Genomic DNA, 23,647 nt, shown 5'->3' with positions numbered 1-23,647 from the left:
GGCAACTGGACTATGTTTTTCCTAGAAGTCTTTCATTTCTCATCTGAGAAGCTTCTTCAGTTCTGACTCTGAATCAGCGAAATGTCTTCAAGGAAAAACAAAGTCCAGTTGCCTTTTGAAAAAGCACCTTTGAGACAACTGTGATCTGGATGACTGAGAATCTCTATAGACATTGAAAATCAGGTGTTGTATTTGCTCTTTGATTTGGTTTCCCACAAAAATGTTGATAATTTATGTCTATAGTATAAATGAAATAGGCTTCCCCAATTGGCATCTACAGATTATTTCCAAAAAGGGCATACAGCTAAAATTTACTCATGTTGTTGTTGTTGTTAGTTGCGAAGTCGTGTCCGACCCATCGTGACCCTATGGACAGTGTTCCTCCAGGCTTTCCTGTCCTCTACCATCTTCTGGAGTCCATTTAAGCTCACGCCTACTGTTTCAGTAACTCCATCCAGCCTCCTCATTCTCTGTCGTCCCCTTCTTCTATTGCCCTCAATCTTTCCCAGCACCAAATTTACTCATAGTAATGTTTCAGAAACGAAATTAAACAGCAAAATCAAACCAAAACCATTATAACATAAACAATCTTGTTGATCTAGGCCAAATCCATCTTAGTCCAACATTTTGCTTTTAAAAATGCCCAGACAGATGCATCTGGGTTTTTTACATGTAGCAGATGGAAATTTGCAGCTTTTCTATCAGGGTTCTCCTGCAACTAGTATTTGGAGAAATGCCACCCTCAACCTGGAGATATCCTTGAGTCTTCATGTACAACAGCCCTTAATCAAACTATCCTCCATGAATTAGTAGCAACTTTGTCTTCTGGTTATGAAGTCCATTGGTTACTTGTGTGCTATATGAAGAAGCACTTCCTTTGATCTGTTTTAAATCTCCTTCCACTCAGCTTCACTGGATGGTTCCTTCTCCAAGGGGAAAAAAATTCTCCTTGTCCATTTTCTCCACACCATTCATAATTTTATACACCTTAACTATGCTCCTCCCAGCTGTTTTTATGCACTTTCCCCACCTCTATTATATATATTTTCAAATACAGGGACCAGAACTGTACATAGAACTTCAGAAGGTAATATACTCTGGATTTCAATAAGGACATTACAATGTTGGATTTTTTTTATTTTCAATCCCTTTTCTAATGATTCCTAGTATGGAATCTGCTTTTATCACAGTTGCTACACATTTAATTGACAATTTGATTGAGCTATCCAACCTGATCTTTTTTATAGTTACTTTCAGACAGCTTCAATCTTATCAGTACATTAAGGGTTATTTTGGACTCAGTGACAATCACTTTACACTTACTTAAATTGAATTGTGTTTGTGATTTGAACGATTAGATCATATAGGGAGAAACTACTCATAGTCTCTTTGGAGTAATGAAGAGGACAGAAGCTAAATGCCACTCACTGTGACAATGGCAATGCTTTAGAATGGATTCCACATGGAGATCAGGCAGGGCCCTCTTTGCTTTTCCAGAAATGTTAAAAACATAACTATTTGGGAGAGTATGCAATGTGTCACCTTTTACTTTCCAAATTCTTTAATTTTCTTTTAATTTTTGTTCTATTTTAGTTAAGTTATATTGTATACTTGTTTCTGGGATTTTATGACTGTTAATTGTCATATTTAACCATTTAACCATTTTGTGGATATTTTAATTGTTTTCTGTACTATGTACTATATCAAGTGAGCTGCTAAAAGTTGCTAGATTGCAGTGGAATATGAAATGCAATGGTAGATAACTAGGCCATTCCTCCAGTTTAAAAAGCCCTTCCTGCAATTCTTTATACTAATTTTTGATTTTTATACCTTTCTGAATATTTTAGTACAGCATATTGCTAAAATCAAAATCATTTGTCAACACATAAAGAACCACTGCCACTAATAGAAATCTTTTGGGGACTCATTTCTTATTTCCTTATATTTAGAAAATTGCCCCTTTATTCCTACTTTTTGCCTTCTGTTTTTTAATCAGTTAGCAACCCATAAAGAACATACCTCCTCATCCACAACTACTACATATAGTACCGGTCTACTATAGTATCGGTCTACTATAGAGCGTCCTCTTGTATGGTATTGTGGCCTGGTATGCTGGTCTGACAGCCGCGGATAGGAAAGTATTACAGAGGGTGGTGAGTACAGCACAAGACATTGTGGGCTGTTCCCTGACACCACTGGATGACATCGCCAGGGCTCGTTGCCTTGGAAGAGTGAGGAAAATTCTCAGGGACGACTCACACCCTGGTCGGTATCTCTTTACTCTCCTACCATCGGGTAGGAGATATAGGAGTATAGCCAGCCGCACCAACAGGCTGAAAAACACCTTTTATCCCTGGGCTGTTAGGCTTTTGAATGAGAAATAACTTGTGTGAATTTTATGCAGAATTGACTTGGGAGGCCGGTGTGTGGTGTAGTTGGTTCACATGGTGTAGTAAGATGGAGGGTTTGTTGTCACTGTGTGTTGGGGGGTGGGAGCACAAAGGGAGGCTCAGCTAATCTCAATGTATACATAGTTGTGCTTTGACAATAAAGATTCATTCATACATTAGCTCAAAAATGTTTGATGAAGAACAGGCTTATGAAAATCTAAACAAAAAATGTACATGAGATTGCTTCTATCCTCATGTCTATTGACATCTACAAAAACTTACTCTAATAAAACTGAGGCAGGATTTCCCCTTGAAAAATCTACACTGAATGCAAGATTTCTTCCCCTAGCTTCCTAATTAATTTTCTTTGCTTATAATTTCTACTAAATTGCTTGGAATAGACATTAAACTAACTAGCCTTTAATTTCCCAGATCTCCCTTTAAAAATGGATTCATATTGACTACTTTCCACTGCTCTGGCACTGAGCCTGATTTGAGTGATAAATTACAGATTTTTGTAGGCAGTTACATTACGGTGTTTCAAGATACTGAAGCAATATTTTCTCAGGTAAAATAATTTACTGCTTTTTTGATTACCTAAGTAGATTAATAAAAACTCAAGTAGCTGTCTTATATCTTTTGTAATGAACACAGATGTAAAGAATTTACTTAGTTTCTCTCTGCTATATCTCTATCACAGCTTGTCAGGATTGTTTCCTGCTGCAAATACATTCTAAAAAGGTTTTTTATTCCAACAATAATAAGGGAAGATCTATTTCGGAGAGATCTGAATATGTCAAACAAATTGCAATCGAAATTTGACTGAGTTTTAAAATAAAACCAAGCCAAACTTTTATTTCCACCCCTATAGTAGCTAAGCAATATATTCTGTAGACAACAGTTATTTATACATATACATAAATACAGAACAACACACACACACACAATCTCTCTCAAAAAGTTGAAGGTTTCTTGTGTTATGGTCCAACTCTAGGTAGCGGTGTTCATCTCTGTTTCCTACCAAGGGAGCCAGCCCCAATGGAGTTCTAACCTAAAACTTCCAATGGCTACCACCGCATGGTGTACATGTTTCCTAGAATATCTCTTAAATGTGACCAGAAGCCAAAGTTCCCTTCTTCATTTCTTCTCCCTCCCCCATTTTTAAAATACGCAACAATGCCGTGAATTATTTGGTCATCCTTTCAGAGATATTTCTTTAACAGATTCTAATGTACTGCCTTCACTGAAAAACCTGGGATACATTCACAGATATATCTGCCTTGAAAATATGTTGAGCACATTTTCCATCAGACTGACCTGGACTGACAGGGATTTTAATTATGTTTTTAATTTTTAACTTTAATTTTTAACTTATTTTAATTTTAATTTATTCTACAGGGGCCATTAATTTAATTTTCTTTTAACTTCTGTATTATTGTATTTTATTGTTGTTAGCCGCCCTGAGTCCTTCGGGAGATAGGGCGGCATATAAGTCCCAATAATAAATAAATAAATAAATATAGCACAGTCAAACACACCAATATGTTTTATGATGTTTTGTATTATGTCATAAACTGTTGGGCACAAGGGATCCAGAACAACATAAAGAGTTACTTCAAAGTAGTTCCTTTATTATTGTTCACTATAGAAGGAATCCGCCAGACAAAATCTGCATAGCTATTAGATAGCTTGTGAAAGATTAGGGAGGTCAATCCGCTCTGGCTTTCTTCCTGAATACCAAAGATTCTTGGTATACCAAAGAGCTAAGCTCTTTGATCCTTGGGAAAGAAAGACCCCTACTCTTCTGCCACACTGTACTACATTCCACCCCATAAACTGTTTCACGATCATTTTACACCATAAAATGTTTTATAAAATTTGCCAAATTTTCAGTTCCATGGGAGTCATGGATCCCAGATTTTGGACACGTTCTGTAAATAGTAGGTACGTAGGTTCAAAAACTGTTGCCCTACGATGCAGTTAAAGGTTACAGAAACAAGAATTATACTAATATATAGATACCTATATCTAAATATATATTTTTAAATTTTGATGCCTTCCAACTCTCAAAATCAGTAGCTGGTAGGTACTATGTTGAAGAACCCGGACTACACGTAATCCATTCCTTTCCCAGAATTACAGCACTTACCTTCACTTTGCTTAAATCTACAGGCAACATGTTATTTATTGTGGCAAAACTACCTGGACTGTTTCCATTATATAAGGATGGGCTAGGGGTGACATGGTAGCCGTGTGCAATATCTCAGGGGCTACCACAAAGAATAGGGAGTCAAGCTATTCTCCAAAGCACCCGAAGGCAGGACAAGAAGCAACCTATATCTAAGGAGAAATTTCCTGACAGTTAGAACGATACATCAGTGGAACAACCCGCCCCCCAAAGTTGTGAATGCTCCAAAACTGGAAGTTTTTAAGACTGGACAACGATTTGTCTGAAATGGTATAGGTTTCCTGCCTGAGCAGGGGGTTGGACTAGAAGACCTCCAAGGTCCCTTCCAACTTTATTATTATTATTATTATTATTATTATTATTATTATTATTATTATTCAGAATGTTTTAATAAACAAGACTCTTCTTGCAAAAGTTTCTAAGTATAGAAACTTTTGCATGGGAATATTTCTATATTTATTAATTAGAAAGTAAAAGGCTTTTAAAATGATACTGAAAACAAAAGGAACTATAACTCTCAGGTTCAGCAGCCTCTAAGGGATCTATAACGTATGTCTTTAAAAAAATAATTAGGAATTGAACAGCAATCTATTGTTATTCAAGACATGTTTGAACTTTCAGACTGCACAACGGAAGTGCAAATGGAATAAGTACAAAAAAAAAGTTGCTATGGCCAACTAGAGCAAACACAGCTGGAACAGCTATGCCTTTTTAATTAGCTAATAATGAGCTAAAACTTACATCTGCTTTATATGAACAGTGACAGTTGTTGTTGTTGTTAGTTGCGAAGTCGTGTCCGACCCATCGCGACCCTATGGACAATGTTCCTCCAGGCCTTCCTGTCCTCTACCATCTTCTGGAGTCCAGTTAAGCTCACGCCTACTGCTTCAGTGACTCCATCCAGCCACCTCATTCTCTGTCGTCCCCTTCTTCTATTGCCCTCAATCTTTCCCAGCATTAGGCTCTTCTCCAGTGAGTCCTTCCTCCTCATTAGGTGGCCAAAGTATTTGAGTTTTAGCTTCAGGATCTGGCCTTCTAAAGAGCAGTCAGGGTTGATCTCCTCTAGGACTGACCGGTTTGATCGCCTTGCAGTCCAAGGGACTCGCAGGAGTCTTCTCCAGCACCAGAGTTCAAAGGCCTCAATTCTTTTGCGCTCAGCCTTTCTTATGGTCCAACTTTCACTGCCATACATTGCAACTGGGAAGACCATAGCCTTGACTATACGCACTTTTGTTGACAGGGTGATGTCTCTGCTTTTTAGTGTGCTGTCTAGATTTGCCATGGCTTTCCTCCCTAGGAGCAAGCGTCTTTTAATTTCTTGACTACAGTCCCCATCTGCAGTGATCTTGGAGTGACAGAGTGACAGAGTAGGTACCAATTAAACACAGATTAGTGGACCCAGCCACTGATTAAGTATACAAGAAAACAAGTTATGGGATCTTTTGTTGTTGTTAATGGGGTTAGGATAAATTGGCAATTTACCAAGAAGATTTCAACTCCAAGAAAACTTTGATGACTTATTCCTACAACAGTGTAATAGTTACTTCAGCTACTGGGTTGACAGATGTAAAGTGATTTTAAAAGTTTGTGAACCCTTCTGAACTTTTGAAATATTTTTGACTCATTTGTATAATTAGGTTCTCCCTGTCTAGTTTTTGAAATTGTGTGGAGAAGTGATCACATTTTAGGTTGTATTTTTCTAGAAATATTGAACATTCAAAAAAGTTCACAGCTTTTTCACAGGAAAGATATATTTCAGTTTGGAGGAGATGGATAAATTATATTCAAAACAAATATGGGACTAAAAAGTACCATTTAGCTTATGAGTAGATTTTAGTGGTACGTTGTTGGTAGTTATGTTAAAAGAGAGTTAAAGCACATTATGAATTTGGTTAATTGTATATTATGCATAATTTTTATTTAGAATATGATTATTGTAACTATAATCCTGTATTTAGCTCTGGGAAGTGGGGGGGGAAGTGGGTGGGTTTGGGGTGGGAGGGATTTGGGGATATATTGTAAAATTTTGCTTTTGTAAAACTCTAATAAAAAAGTTCACAGCTTTTAAGCACCACTGTATATATTACAGAGGGTATTATTCCGATTCCTGCCCCAAAATGATTCTCATATCATTTTACAATATAGTAACTCTTCACCATGAAAGTTCTGTGAGAAAACAAGAAATGGATTCCTTCATTATCACTCAGGATTTTTCAAACTTTGCATGACACTTCGGTTGACAATTTTAGAAATGTTAAAATGAATGAATGAATGCTGTTCCCAGCAACTTTTTTTTTTGGCAAACATTTGAATCCTCCCAAGGGGGTACAGATCTGTGCAGCATAGTTGCCTTTGACCTACAACAGTTTTCAGTGTTTCATTCACAGGAAATGTGAATGAAATCAGAAATGTTGGGAGAATTTGGTCTGTATTCTTGAGGACTGAAATGAACTAGAAGAACCAAATCAATAACTACCAGATAAATATGATGACAAAAGGAACAAAATGTTTGCTGGCAAACAACCAAGCTCAGAAAGCACCAAGGACTACATAAATAGCACATTTCTGTCTATGGCATTAGAAGAAGAACATTTCTCAATCTTTCAAGAATAAATCCCATATCAGTGCAGCCTTTGACTCTTTGTATTGAAATAATGGGTTTAATGTACATTATTATATGATTCGCAGCATTATAGCAGGAATAAGGAATAATCATATTGAATCAATCTGAAATTATAAAACTATGCAAACCATATGGTTTGAGAGCTATTTTCAAGTTTTTTTTAATAAAATTTTGTTTTTTGACAAATTTAGTATCAATTTAAATTCCTTACTAATTATTTTTTTAAAAATTGAAGAATTTTGAATGGAATGTAGATGTAATGTAGATGTAAACAAAGAATTTCCTACCTCTACCACTGATTTTGAATCCAAGCGAAAATTGAAATCACCAAAGATAAAATATGAAACTCGTTCAAACCGCTGATCTATAATTCTGAAAAGATAAACAAGAAAAAAAATTAATGCACTGTGTTCTGAGGTATATGGAATAAAACAAAATCCAGAGATTTACCAGCAAAGAAATTAAATGTATCTTGATGGTATATATTCCAATAGATTAGGTACCAAAAGCCACCAAAGATGAGATTATCAATTCACAAACCCTTTAGACTGGTTTAGAAGATTTCTTAGAACATATATGTCAGGGAGTATGTCCATGATAATTCTCAGTCATTCAAGTACAGTTGACTGGTAATTGAGTCATGGTAACTGGAATTCTTTTCTTATTGTTTCAAAATGTTTCGCTGCTTATCCAAGTAGCTTCTTCAGTCTTAAAAGTCGATTAGGGGACCTAATATATATATATTCTCCAGAGAGGTTTCACATCTCACCTAACCCGGATAGGCTCATTAGGTGAGTAGGCAGAGAGTTGTTGGGATATAAATGTTCTAACTCCTACCCTAGGGTCATTAAGTGTGGCCTTCCTGTTGAATCAGTGAAGCAGTCTTAATTTTTCTGGGGATTGGTCAAAGAGTAGCATAAAAATGGGGGACAGGTTGTGTCTGAGGCCTTCATCTCTATTGAGGAAGGATTTTTGATTTTGGCATAAATGGACTCCTTCATTTCTCTCTCAAACCATCTATTTTCCCTGTCCAAAATGTGAACATTATTGTACTCAAGAGTGTCCTTTTAAAAAAAAATATTATTTATTGAATTTCTATACCGCCCTTCTCCCAAAGGACTCAGGGCAGTGTACAGGGCAATAAAATACAACGTACAAAAGTTAAAAGTAAAATTAAATTAATTTAGCCCTAACAATAAATAGTTAAAAATAGACCCAAACCCTTAGTCCAGGCCGGCCTGTTCAAACAACCAGGTCTTCAGATCACGGCGGAAAGAGCAAAGGTCGGGAGCCATCCGGAGCTCAACAGGCAATTGATTCCAAAGGGCTGGCGCGCCCACAGAGAATGCTCTCCCCCTGGGGGCCGCCAGCCAGCAATCCCTGACCGACGGCACCCTGAGGAGGCCCTCTCTGTGGGAGCGCACAGGACGAAGGGAAGTTGACGCCGGCAGCAGGTGCTCCTGTAAATAATCTGGACCCATGCCATTTAGGGCTTTATAGGTCATCACCAGCACCTTGAATCTTTTTTAAAAAATGAATGCATATGCTGATTCTGGTCCTGTGGTGCTATTGCTCCTGTGCTGGACCATCCTTTTGTATAAAGGCTGCTTGGTTTCTCCCATACAGAGCCCTGAACACTCCTCACTGTAGTGGGCTGCATACCCTGCATTATTCTTCTTTTGTTTGGGTGTCTAAACTTTAGGGTGGACAAGTGTTTGTCTCAATGTGTTGTTGGGTTTGAAGAACATGGGTATGTGGTGTTTTCAAATATCCATTTTAGCTTCTCCAGTACACTAGCTGTGTAAGGAATGATCAGGTTCTTCCACTGACTCCGAGTGTCAGCACTGTCTGCCATTCTTTTGTTGGATCCAGATGTTTATTTAATAAAGGCCCCATTTGGATACCTATAGGCCTTAAGAGCTGTCCTCGGACGCCTGTTTTCCTTCTTTGGGGCATCCCTGGAGATGAGGATGTTTTCTGCCCTATGATGTAGTGTTCTGATGACTCCTAGTTTGTGTTCAAGGGGATGGTGGGAGTCAAACAGCAGGTATTGGTCACTGTGTAATGGGTTTCTTGTAAATCTCTGCTTCTAGTTTGCCACAGGTCCCAATCAGCATCTCATAGTCCAGGGCTTTTCAACCAGTGGTACGGGTACCACCTGTGGTACATTGGCACCTGGCAGGTGGTACGCGACCATCCTAGGAAAGTGGCAACAGGGGAGGGGAATGAGTTGAACCAGTGACAGCACCGCACAAGCCTGAGTGAGAGATGGCTGGAGCTGCAGGGCTGTCAGGGCTCAGCGGAAGCGCCAGGATCAGCGCTTCTTTGGGGCTGTCAGGGCTCAGTGGAAGTGCCAGGATCAGCGCTTTTTTGGGGCTGTCAGGGCTCAGTGGAAGCGCCAGAATCAGCGCCAGACTCCAGCTGGAGCTCAGCGCTGATCCCGGCAGTTCCGCTGACCCCAGAAGAAGCGCCAATCAGGTGGAATGTTGCAGCATCTCCAGGATCTTGTGATTTACATTCAGATGCTTGGCAACTGATTCATATTTATGATGGTAACAGTATCCCAGGGTCATGTGAAGTGACCAAAACCTGCTGCAACCACCCAGCAGATGGGGGAATAAAAACCAAACACCCCCACCCACCCCACCCTCGCTGCCAATCCTCAACAGAAATGCTCACAACAATGAAAACCTCAGACAGGAGGAAGAGCACTGCCATTGTAACTTTGAACAGTCACCGAGCGAACTGTTGTAAGTCGAGGACTACCTATACTTCATCACTTTTTTCCTTTTTTTTTTGCTCATCAAGTTTTTGACACCTTGCTAGGCGACTGGTGGTACTTGGATGTTGCCGTATCCTAAAAGTGGTACAATGGGTGAAAAGGTTGAAAAGCCCTGTCATAGTCTATGAAGGCCAATCTGTTGTCTTGATGTCTTCCCTGGTGAACCTGATGTTTGCATAAGCCAGTGACTGTCGTAGAACTACTGTATTATCATGCATAGAAGAGAATGAGAGCCAAATGCTTATATTTTAAGGAAGGGACATGTTTGAATGCTTTTTAAATGTTAGTTTATTTTTAGAAAGTAATCCACTTTTTGTTAATAGTGAACCTGCAATAGCATTTCTATATAATTGTATTAAAATAGATTTGAATGAATGATGGGAGTCCTCTATCATTAGGAGCTCAATAAGACTTGATTTTGTTCTTAAATAATGGGAGTTATTCAAGTGCATCCTCCTATGGAGCTTTCATACAATCCAGTTTCACATAATGAAAAAATGACAGTGCTATTTTTATGGTTTCTATTTTTTCTGATCATCTTCAAATAAATTACAAAATCATTTAAGCATTAGTCTTTGAAATCCCACAATTGATAAAAAGCCTAAAGAAACATGAATTTCTTACTTGTAGTGGACATAATTGTTTTGGAAGAAAATCACATTGAAAGTTACATGTAAGAACTGCAGTGAAATTTTGCATCATAAAATGCTTTTTGTTAAATTTCTGATCAGTCGGGGCATTTTCTAGGTACTTCATTGCATTTATTATGTACCAATAGTCATACAAAATTAGAGGAACATGGAATATATGCTACCATTAACATTCCTTTCATATGCTAATTCTGGAATTTTTTCAGTCCACTCTTGTATATACAGTTGGTGCAGTTAGATTACATGTGCAGTTAGATTACATAAAAATCCTTATTTATTGTTCAACAAATAAGGGAAATAAAAAGGAATGGTGTAATTAATAATCTTTAAAAATTAAATCTTTACTATTAGTACAATTATTCAGCACAATTCTTCAATTCTAAGTCTAAAATGTCAAATGTTCCGAATATATATTCCTAAGGAATGAACTTTAAATACAAATGGGTAAATATTATATATCATTTTTTAGCCTTGCAATGTATTCTTTAATTTTGACTTTAAAAAGAACGATTTTATTTCTTGGATTATGAATAGCCAAAGGAATCCAATAAGAACCAGTGCTTTTGGGGATATTCTGTGCTGTGAAGATACAAAAAATGGCATTGGATAGCAATCTGGAACCTGTCTATCAATTCATCAAAGAATTTGGATCAAGCAGTTTTCTGGAGAAGTCTTGAATGATCTCAAAAAATATGAATGGGTTAGAATAAACGGAGAAGACCTGTACTCCTTTAAATTTAACTATAAATCTCTATAGCTTTTCAGATATTTGCAACATCTCCCCCTTCCCAAATAAGTTTTGTAAGTTGCATGTAACTGTGCATTACATTTTATTTTGAACATGCCATGAATCAAATTTCCTATAAAAAATTGTGATTACTCACTCAGTGGAGCGATAAATTTCAATGGAATAGGAAAGAATGTAGCCAAGTCATGTCACCAGTATTAATTTTATGTTTCTCAGTGGGAGGGTCTACTGCTATTTCACATAGTTATTATCTGATGCTTGTATCATATTATTAAACTGTATTGTAATGTATCTGCAAGACTTACAACTCAGTTTTACACTGCTGCCAAATATATGATCAGATTAAATTATTTTAGCAGTAGAATGAGTATAGAGCTGGTAGCCTTCAGCACAAACATATATACGCACACTTTTATGATTTTATCATCTTTTATGATTTGTGCTTATCATAGAGGCAATATCTATCAATGTACAAACACACACAAAATTTCATCTAAGCTAGTTATATGTAATACATCAATCCACCCACCTCCACAAACATAAATGAGATTCAATTACTTGGTATCTCTAATAATAAAAGATTTACTGGTACCAACAACTGGATATTCCTGCCAAAAATTTATATAGAACAGACAATAGTACAGGGCCTGTATAAAAAAGGGTAAAGGTAAAGAAGAAAAAGCTACAGAGGAACTACAAACATGAAAGCTGATCAGTGACTTACAAAAAAACTCCCAAAGAAATTACTCCACTGCAGCAAAATATAACAACAGAAAGTATTGTGCATCTAGGATGAATCAATCACAACTTATAGTATTTGTTATAAGTTTTTCAATGCCTTTATTCATGTATTTAATAAATAGAAGTATCAACTATGTGAGCAGTTCCATTAAATCCATGTGAAACCTTCCATTACGGTATTAATACTTATGGGTGACTATCTTGTTGACATTTCTATAATTTGAGCAACTTTAGCAGAAGGTGAACATATTAGAACTGTTCACATATGAGTATTTCCACTTGAATACACTTTCAACAATCAAGGTCAGGGAAAAGACTGTAAAGCAATTTGCATTAAAAAAAAGAATCTTCAAGTATTAAACAAAAACTGACAATTTTGCATAAATTACTTTTTACGAGAGCTCAAATTATGCACCATCAAAATAATCAGCTGTTCCATTTATAAAGTTGTTTGGGACAGAAAAACAACATTGTGTAGTACTGCCATATTCACTGTATCTTCTACCACGATATAATCATAACCCGTGATTATGCTGTATCAACAGAAGACTTCTATATAAAATGCTGCAGACACATGATGTTGTTTTTCACTTGTTCTGGTAAAATTTAAGTAGCAAGTAATTTTTTTTGTCTGAATATTGATACATATGAGTCAAAAAATATATCCTAAACAATTGCTTTTTTGTGTTCTAGAAACTGATTTTACATTGACAGGCCAGTTTTACCAATCTTATATTTATCTTTTGGACTACCATTTCCTCCCTGATAATGTCAAAGACTCTATTTCCACAAATTTTCTTGTTTGGCTGAATCAAACATTGAAGCTGAATGATTAATCTCAGTTCTAGATGTTTGCTTTGCACAACATTAGTACTGCAAATATTTATCTACCATTTATTTCTTGAAGATACACCACTTTTTTGGCAGGATTGAGCAATGAGACTTATATTGTCCTCCTGAACAGAATAATTCATTTCTAATGATTCCTATTTATAAGCTGCTATGAGAAAAAAAGTTTAAAAGGCAAACATTGAACTTTTGAGATCTTCCACCTACTTTAATCCAATTGTATAAGGGAGGTCATGTCATCCCTTCAAGGTAGACCCGACTAGGGAATCAAGGTTATGAAGGCTAATACTACTTTTACTATATGGTACTATATAGTACAATAACAGAACATTGCAAATTTTAATGCTCCCTTTTATCATGTTAAGAATTAGGGAAGGTCCTATTTGAGTCACTTTCTCAAATTATATTTCTGCCCTAGATTCAGATTTCTTTTGTTTTGGTTACAACTCTTCCTCCTGTTCTTCAAGGTTATTCTTACTGCCCATTGTAAGTAATAGTTTAGCAAGTTCATCTTCCTTAAATATGCTTCTTAATTTATGAAAGAGGATTGCTAATTTCCATCCCTTAAAGCACCCAGTAATCATTACTCCAATAATCATTCTCAAAAAAATTAATACTCAGCCCAAACATACCAAAATTAAATCTGACTGAAAAAAAATCAATATATGAGACCTCAAGGAAACTGAAGTTTATTTCCAAGAACTCAAGAGAAATACAAGTTTTGAGGGAAAAAACAAGGGTCTGCACCATCAATTTTTCTTTGGCATTTTGGATTCACATTAACTTATATTGCAAATCCTGGTAATCTATAGTGTTGGGTTAACAGAGGAAGTAGTAGAGGTTACCCTTAACTGTTCTGACCCCAAAACATACCATTCTGATCTCACAGAAGTGTTGTGATTTAAAATCAGGCCATCTGAGGTGTTTCAACCACAAAAACTGTTGCACATTTCTGCCAACTAGGGCTTGTTTGGTTGTTTCTATATAGCCATCCAATTCAAAACAACTTGGGGAGGGATGGGGGAATATGACCAGTTTAAAAATCATGAATAAAACTACCAATCCCTCCCCCCCCCCAAAAAACAGCAAGAAAACATTTCTTAAAATATTGCTCAGAGTTTAATTCCATCCATGCCCTGGCCCAATTCTTGTGGGAACCGCAAGGTCTTTGCTGCCAGTCTCAAAAGGACTGGAGACTGCCTGGATTTCAGTGGCCAGTGACAGAGAAGGCGGGCTTCCTCCAATCCCATCAGATTGCGTTATTTGATAGAAGGCATCAGAAGCATGCCAGTTCTGTCAGATCTGTCAGGGAGGACGAAGTGGTACGTGGGGAGAGTGAAGTCCTGCTTAGGGGGCCTCAGTTTCTACAACTTTTTCAAACTGCCCTCACAATACTTCATGTGTACTTTTGCATTAAAGGTATTTATGAACAGAAAAGGGCGTTTGAAAAAAAAGCATAAATATAGAAAAACCTCCAAGTTCATTTTTCTCCTGGATAATGCATAATGTAAGTATCAGTACTTGCTCTGTAAACCACAACAAAACAAAAAAAAACAGAAAAATTGAGCAGGAGAGTAACTATTATTACTTCAATATAGGTAGCCCTCGACTTACAATCAGTGACTTAGCGACCATTTACTGAAACTGCAGCTTCCCCAAAAGTTACTTATTACTTGATGTCAAAGTTACAATGGTTGCATGGCCCCATGGTCACATTTTGGGCTCTTGGCAACCATCTCGCCATTTATTTGTTTGTTTGTCTCTTTGTTTGTTTGACTTGTTTGCCATCTCATCTAGAGGTGGTTTTATGGGATTTGCAGTCTTCTGTAATCACATGGCCATGATTCTTCCCCCCCCCCCCTGTTTACTTCCAGTTTCTGGCAAAAAACAAAAATCAAAAACTATTGAGTAAAATGGATTTGCTTAACCACCCTGTTGCTCACTTACCGATTGCTACAAAAAAAGCCAAAAAATCAATCTGGTCATATAATGCCTCGATTTCTGACAGCAACAACTGACAACCATAATTTCAGGCTCAATTATGATTGCAAGCCAAGGACTACTTGTATAGGCTATTGTTTCCAATATTTATCAATTGTTCAAGGTTGATTTTAACAGGAAAATTCCCTTTAAATTAAATATTGGGTTTGATGACAGCCCTCTTTAAAATCCATGAAAATATGTGAAGAGGTTTGCTTATTTAACAGGAAAAATATCAACAATATATTACAAATGCTCAGTAATATATTTGGGCAAACATTATATGTAAATTATATGTCTATTTTGAAATAAATATATTGTATCCAAAGAATGTTCTTTCCTAGACAATGTGTTTAGCATCTCAGCCCTGAACTATGAATTCAGTAAAATTTCTGTTATTCAGTTTCAAAAACCGTAAGGCACGTTTGAGGTATTTCTTCCTATTTAAAGTGAAATTTTAAAACATATCCAAAATTATTTATACGGCAAGAGCTATATAACTGAATTTTACTATTTATTCTCGCATTTATTTCTAATAAGATGGCCCAGAGATGAGGATGTAGTGAAGAAGAAAAAACAGATACATATCAGTGATTTTGCAAGCCTGGATTTGGGTGCATGTTGGGAGCTGGTGAACATGATTCAATGTGACAAGAGGAACATGATCTAGCTAAACCATTTTTCAGGGCACCTTGTAAGAAGGATCAGCTGCATTATTCCTTTAATAGCCATGTCTAATGCAATAGGCCAGTGGTTTTTGTCCCAAGTCAAGGTATCAGCTGCAGGTCAGAAGGTAACATTCTGTTTACAAGATTATTTCCTAAAGCACTTATCTTGCCTTCGGTGTGAAAAGTTGACTTTTCTGTTTGTAGGGGGGCCAAAAGAATTGAAGGAATGGGAAAAATTAGCTACACTGAGCTGGAGCTGAATAGAATTAAGTGGGAGGTCTGAGAAAGGCCCGCTGTGGTGCTCAGCGGGATACCTTATTAGCCACGTCATCACAGTTCATTCAGGCAAACAGTAACAGTGTCACCAACATTCCCACACAAAGACAAAGTTCTTTACACAGTCTATAAACATGCTTCCCTTGGCCGATTCATCCTGGTTTGACACCACTGAAAGGATGGTGCTTCACCCACTTTCTCTCCCCTCCTTCTTTCTCTTTTGTGAACAACAAAACAAAATCTCAACCATGGTCCAACGAGATGAATAAAGAAAACAAGAAATAACATTTTAATATTTCTAGGGGAGAAGCAATTTAGATGACAACATAATTATATATATATATATATATATATATATATATATATATATATATATATATATATATATATATATATATATATATATATATATATATATATATATATATATATATATATATATATATATATATATATATATATATATATATATATATATATATATATATATATATATATTCTATATTTGTCAGCACAAGCATATATGTGCCTTGAATGCTAATGAAAGGAGACTATTTGACACAAAAATGAAAGAAGTTACTCAGGGCACAGGAGAAATTAATAGGAACAAAAATTAAATGTGAAATTCAAACAATATTAAGACAAGAGTGCTATGTTGAGCGGTGGCTTTGGACAGTTATTTGTATGCAGAGTTTTTAGTAAAACAGCTTACCAAGTTTATTAAGGCAGCTGATATAAAACAAACTTGATGTCTTTATGGTTATTGTTGCAGCATGGTTTGACGATATAGAATATATTTCATTTTTAAAAAACAAAACCATAAAATTAATCTTAAAAGGCTAAGCACTGTTGCAACCAAGGATCAGTATAAACAGACTGCACTGATAAAGTGTTGAGTTTGTATAGAAGGACTTGGTCTACTTAAAAGAGTCCCTTTTTGAGGGAGTTGGTCTAGAAGTGCACAATATAAATAAGTAAATAAAAATAAAAGCTAATCTAAAGATCAAATAGACTATATAAATATGAATATCCTAAAAACAATCTTGTTGCATGCAAGAACTGCCATATCATATAATATGAGGCTATTTAGAAGTAATTTCACTGCACAAACAATAGAGGTATTTTCACTCCTGTAGAATGTTGAATCTCCACTGGCCACAGCATCAAGAAAGGGGCCCAGAGAAGTTTTGAAACAAGGTCATAGAAAGGTGACTCTATAGAAGATTTTGCATCTTTTATTTCATTTACACACAATTACTCATTGAAGTATGTTGGCTATAAAGGACAGTACTTTCACTGGCTAATAAATAAAGGAATATTATATTTATTATATTATATTATTATATTATATTATATTATATTATATTATATTATATTATATTATATTATATTATATTATATTATATTATATTATATTATATTATATTATATTATATTATATTATATTATATTATATTATTATATTATATTATAATTATATTATATTATTGTATTGTTGTGTTGTGTTGTATTATATTATATTGTATTGTATTGTTTTGTATTGTATTAAATTTTTTAATGGTTACAGGAATTGCTTGAGAAATTCCACCTTTTTAAAGTTTTGGGTGGGTACTACAAAGATGTACTGCTATGATGGAGCAACTATGAACATTCTTCCTTCTCACCCAAGCTTTTCTTTGCTTGCCAAGCAGTAGAGGAAGCTTTCATATTTTATGTCAGACTGTGCTGAAGCTAAAGGAATCTGTAAAATCAGTCTGGTATGTAGTCTAACCACTCAAATCAGAAAAAAGCACTGAAATCTCAGTGCATTAATGGTGATTTTTTTAGTTGTATTACAAAAAGTGAATTTCATTTGATTTGACTCCAGTGGACTAGAGTTAGTCTTTTGTGTGAACTTGAACACCACTGGATATTGGTTACTAAAAACTGGGGGGGAAATTCCATAACCAAAGACACATAAACAGTAATACAAAATCTTCTTTCACTTATCAGTACAGGGGTTAACAATGCAGCATGGCTTCCTTCTTGAACATTTTAAGTTCAGAGATTGTGTGTGTGTGTGTGCGCGTGCACACACACACCCCAACTGGCAGATTACACTGGATCAACACCAATTAAGATAAATCATGTAACTTTACTAGAGGAGAGGAGAATGAATTAGCATCAGCTCCTAAATCAGTGGTTGAAATGAAAGCTGCTGATATTACAAGTAGTCTTCATTTAGTGACCATAATTGGGACTGGTAGCTCCGTTATTAAATGAAGCAATCACTAAGAGGGAAATCCTGCGACCATGACTATATTTTTATTTTTAAGCCTACGTCAGGGCAATGTGCACTGACTGTAATGGTAATCATGAGACTGAGGGTTGCTACAAAAGTCATAAATGTGGGCATTAGTCATAAAGCTATATTTTTCAGCACCACCATAATTTCAATCGTTAAACAAGACAGTTGCTAAGTGAAAACTACACGTATCTAAAAGCATTAATGTGGTCAAATTTATAAAACAGTATCATTTTTCAGATGCAACCATTTCTTTAGTGAAATCTAAAAATGATATGGTAGAACTGGAAACACAACAGAAATAAACCGAGCAAAACAAAAGAATATCAATAACAGCAAAATAAGGAATTGGCTTTCTGTCATGCTTGCATGTATACCAATAGTAGCTAATTATTATTAACCAGCCACTAAGGGAAACAGGACCCTGGATTAAATAAAGAATCTTCAGATGCTCCTTAATGTTAGACTATTCACTTACCAACAAATGCATTTGTCCCTTTTGAACAATTCCATTTGTTGCTAAGCACTCCATAACTTATCTTGAGAAAGTTTTTTTTTTAAAATTGCTTTATTTTTTTCAATTTATATGGCCACCCATCTGAAACAAGTGACTGGGTTGCTGGCAATCATAAAATCAATTAAATCCAAATTACAACCACAATACAAGGAAAATTAAATATATACAACAGACAAGAAAATTATAATCTGTAGATGTCAATATATCCAGGAAATGGGGCGCTTAACACATTTGTGGGGAAATTTAAATAGTGTCAGCTTAAACAAAAAAAAAGACCTAACGTAAGAGTTTTCTCTAGCATGCTTCAAATATTGTAATGCTGACATTAAAAAGCTTAACTTTATCATATTTTTGAACCTTTTTGCTGTTTGATATAATAGCCAAACCTATTAATAATACAAAAACATTTCAAAATGTCATGCAACAAACAACAAGATAAAAGGTGTTGTCAAGAGTCTTAGGTAATCCTCTTATTACTTAGGGTATTTGCCAGGATCATTTACTAATATGTGAGTTCACTTTTAATTTCATTATCGAGTCCCATGAACAACACCAAAAGAGCAATATATTTAAAATCAATTATCATGTCAGCAGATATTAAGATGGCAAGAAAGACCACATCAATAATACATATTTAATTTAGGGAAAGTATTACAAGAGCTATAAAAATAAATTTTTAGAGCTGGAAAAATGGCTCTGTTTAGTTAGAATGGTTTTTCCCTCTATTGACAAAACCATGATCCTACCTGACATTGACATTTAAACTAATACAATGTTAGATATGTATAATGATATAAGTACTTGTCAATTCTGCTACAATAAAGCACTACTACTATTGTAATGGGCAAAGCTGTTATAAATGTGAATTGTTTCCTACTAGTAGAATTCTTGTAGTACAACACCCTGGCTTTAGATCAAAATCTACAGTTCACAGGTTTGTAAGACGCATTAGATTTAAAAGAGAACAGACAAGCAATTATATCCAGTAACTGGGCAGGTCAGATGTGGAATATTTGGATTGTATGGTTCTTTATTAGCCATAATTCTAATAGCTTCAATGTGGTAAAATCAATGCTGAATCTCCAGTTCAAACTAAACTAAAAACCAATAATCTTCACTTTTATAAACTATGCAAAAATGATTTAAAGACTATTTAACACAATTAGGTAGGAAGAGAAGTAAATATCCTTGTACCGTTCATTCTATCTCAGCATTAAGAAGTAGGCAATGGCAAACGAGTTGTGAAAACTGCAGGAAAACATTGTTAAGAGTCAAAAATAACTAGAAGGAACCATTTTTATATTTTCTGGTTTCTATATTTTAAGAAATATGTAAACATGTCAATATTACATGCATTTGCAATTTATGAGTGTACAAATTTGTACCTAGTTTGGGAAAAGCTGCAGAAGATAGGATTTTCCACACAAGGAATGTCAGAAATTAGAGAGTCTAGGAGTCATAATTCATCTTCCCTCACAACACAGATGCAATTGTACTCACATACAATTTTAGTATAAGATCACTCCTTTTTTCCCCATAAAGAAAAGTCTGTCTGTCTGTCTGTCTGTCTGTCTGTCTGTCTGTCTGTCTGTCTGTCTGTCTGTCTGTCTGTCTATCTGTCTATCTGTCTATCTATCTATCTATCTATCTATCTATCTATCTATCTATCTATCTATCTATCTATCTATCTATCTATCTATCTATCTATCTATCTATCTATCTTCTTCTTCCACTCATTTTAATGTTCACAATAGTTGTAGATTCAGTTGGTTTAAAATTAAAATTATTTTTTATAATCTCTGTCAAAAGCAACAGTGTTCTATTACTGGAAAAAACTATGTTTAAATAACAAGAGTAAACTAGTATTTACAAATACACCAAGTGCTCAGATTTTTCCAGTGATCTGGATCATTCACACAACGTTTGCATCTGCCTAGAAACAAAGTAGCTTTTTTTCAGCTCATTTACTTGCTAGTTCTGGGAAAAGCCCAAAAAGAAACGTTTAGAGTAGAGGGGTCTTTGAGAAGATGTGACAGTTGACTGATGAGCATCTATAAAATGACAAAGCATTGCTCTGTGCAGGCTGTGCATCACATTGCCTCACCCTGGGAAAACTAATTGCTTTGAATTGTTAATAGTAACATTATTTTTCCGGCAATCATTTCTTTTGAATACTCAAAATGAGCATGAAACAGCTCTTTTGACTGAACATAAAAGTTAAATGTCCCAATGTTGATCAAATTAACTTCAGCTATGTGACAATGGACTATATTTGTGAGAAAATAATGAGGATCACAAAAAGAGCCTTTATGCCAAGATTTCACAGTTGTAATGTAAAAAAAAGTTTCTGTTCAACTAGGCCAAGCTATGTTTTGAAGAGACAACAGAAGATCTCTGTCATTTAAGGTGATGGAAGTAAGAAGAATATTGGGATAAATTTTCATTTTAGAACTGGCATATTAAGCATAGTTGTGTGTAATTACTCCTCTTCCACACTATTACTGTAATTTTCATTGAAGACCTGCTTACTGAATTCCTTATTTTAACCATTTCTTGTGTTTGTCTCCTCTCTATCAATATGATCTACTTAGTAACAGTAACTGTGCAACTTCAATTACAGGGTGGTTCTATCTTGAAAGGCACAAGATTTATCAATTAAATATTGATTAGGAACATTAAATACAGGGTTTGTAATACAAATGGTTTTCATAGGAAACTACTGGCCTCAAAGCAATTCTTGCTATAAGTTACTGCAATGTCTCCAAATGCAACAAAAGTTTATAAGATTACTCTCAAAAAATCTGCATGTCATTGATGAACAGCTAAGAAAACAGTTTTAAACAACCTTAATAAAAATCAAAGCATGCTACAGATTTGCTTCTTTTTTCTTTTGATAATTTTTATTCTTTTCAATAGCGCTTTACTTAACTACAATGCTACAGAACTATGTACAATTTTTGAATATGTATTTTTTACACTTAAACTCATTCTCTTAAAAAGCACACCTCAATTTACTTTTCTTCCAAATAATTAAGACAGAACACAGTCTATGATGCTCAGTTCAATCTTGCATAAGCTGACTAATTAATTGGGATTCACACGGGCCAAGATGCAGCCAGCTGATGGAACTGTTTCATGTATTCCCACAGCAACTTAAATCAAATGTGAAAAGATGTTTCAGTTTCATTCAGTGAGGTTAGCTCATTAAATGCTTTTCCTTTTTAGCATTGTTTCTGAAACTTGAACTGCATTTGCTCTTAAATGCTCTTTAGCAGTTTAAAAGCCATGGAGGAAAAGACTTATCAGCCTTTGGTTTTAACAGCACTAAATCTGCATCATTAGAGGATGCAGATAAGGGGATTTCAAGGCCCAGCTTGAAATTTCTTTCTTCTATCTTTATCTGACACCGCATAACTCCTGTAGCTCAGCTGGAAATGTAGACCTATGAATCCTTAAAGGGAGATTAAAAGGCAAGAAAAGAAGGACTTTCTTTCCTATAGATGCTCTTACTTTCCCCTTTTCTACTGTCTGAAGGAGTGATGACAGACAATAGTCCAAGATGGTTCCCAAAACCTTCTGAATGGGGGCACTGTTGGTGGTAGCATTCATTCAAAATGAGCTTCAGTGTATTGTCCTCCCCCATCAGCAGATCAGAATAGAGTTTGCTGGTGGCTGCCAAAAGGTTAGCAGTCCTGATGAAAGGGGTTTCCCATTATTCACTGCTCTTACAGAAGTCCCTTTTGTGCTGAGAAGCCCACCGTTTCACTACGGAGGTCCGGATCTGCGGCTGGCTGCTTTCTCAAAATGAGCAATCTATATGAATGCAAACCTACAGTGATATTGCCACCTAAAAGTAAAGATTTTCTTTTTCTGAAAGGCAGGAGAGCCAAGTCTGGTTTTGGCAGTGTCACATCGTAATGATATACTGCCATGACATATTTGACCTACAATTAATGCTATTGCAACTGAGCAGTTTCCTTACTTTGGCCAAGACATTTGTGGAAACATTCCAAAGCCTGACAACATTAAAGGAAAACAAAGAGCAAATCACAGTAATATACAAATGTTCCCTTGGAACACTATCATAATCAAAAGAGATGGAAATAAATCCCACATGAAAAACTAATTCATTCCTCTTGAAGTTTATGAACATAACTGCATGCTATTTGATAGAGTGGGATAATGGGTCAATTACATTTTATTAGACCACCTACTATCTGCTAGTTGCTAGGATCACTACAAAGAATGCTGGCCCAGGTAGAGCTTAATCTTATCCACCAAAGAATAGCCACAAAAAAAAGTAGACTCACAATCATGTTACCCAGATTAGTTATGCCTGAATTCTAAAGGGACACCAAATGTTTTTCAGTACATTTGGCACACATTGGTAAACTACAGGGACTAGTGGCCCACACAGATAATAAGAATAAAGTCAAAATACTTTTATCTTAGAATAATTAAAGCGAAGCAAGAAAGAAAGCAAAAACCTTATGAAGTTCCATTTTTAAGATGGGGAGTGTGGGAAAAAAGACAATTCATGAACTTTGAATAACCAGGTGGCTGAAGCATACCAATCAATACATTATACAAGAATCCTTTGCCAGATGAGGAGCAATCAAATCAAAGGACAATGTAATATTCTAACATCCACATTTCTTTTCCCCAAATGTTCTTCATTACTTACCTGTCAAGTACATAACCAAGGGCCTTATGCCTTATTCCTGAGTAAACAGATGGGCTGGTTTCCCAAGCAACTAAATTGGAAGCATCATGGAAAAGGTGAATGTTTACCAAGTCAAAGGCACTGTGATGAAAGGGGAAAAAATCTTAGTCTCAGAACACATATAAGAATCTTTTAAAATATCAATATACTACATATATTGTAAAAGCAGCTAGTAAAATAAAACACATAAAGCACATAAAAATAGCCAAATACAAAGCAGAACAAATC

General features: G+C 35.6%; 1 protein-coding gene across 1 annotated transcript in view; it reads right to left on the bottom strand.

Moving 5' to 3' along the window:
• Positions 1-23,647, bottom strand: part of INPP5A (inositol polyphosphate-5-phosphatase A) — a 322,080-nt gene that overhangs the window by 94,207 nt on the left and 204,226 nt on the right. The window contains exons 8-9 of the mRNA XM_081329302.1: positions 23,381-23,500; positions 7,489-7,573 (exon numbers count right to left, since the gene is read on the bottom strand). Of these exons, the coding sequence (XP_081185428.1) occupies positions 7,489-7,573; positions 23,381-23,500 (205 nt within the window). The remainder of the gene's footprint in view (positions 1-7,488; positions 7,574-23,380; positions 23,501-23,647) is intronic.

This window comes from Vipera berus (genome assembly GCF_964194415.1).
Source record: "Vipera berus genome assembly, chromosome: 5".
NCBI lineage: Eukaryota > Metazoa > Chordata > Lepidosauria > Squamata > Viperidae > Vipera > Vipera berus.
Note: the sequence above shows the minus strand (reverse complement) of the source record. Positions and strands in the feature narration are given on the sequence as shown.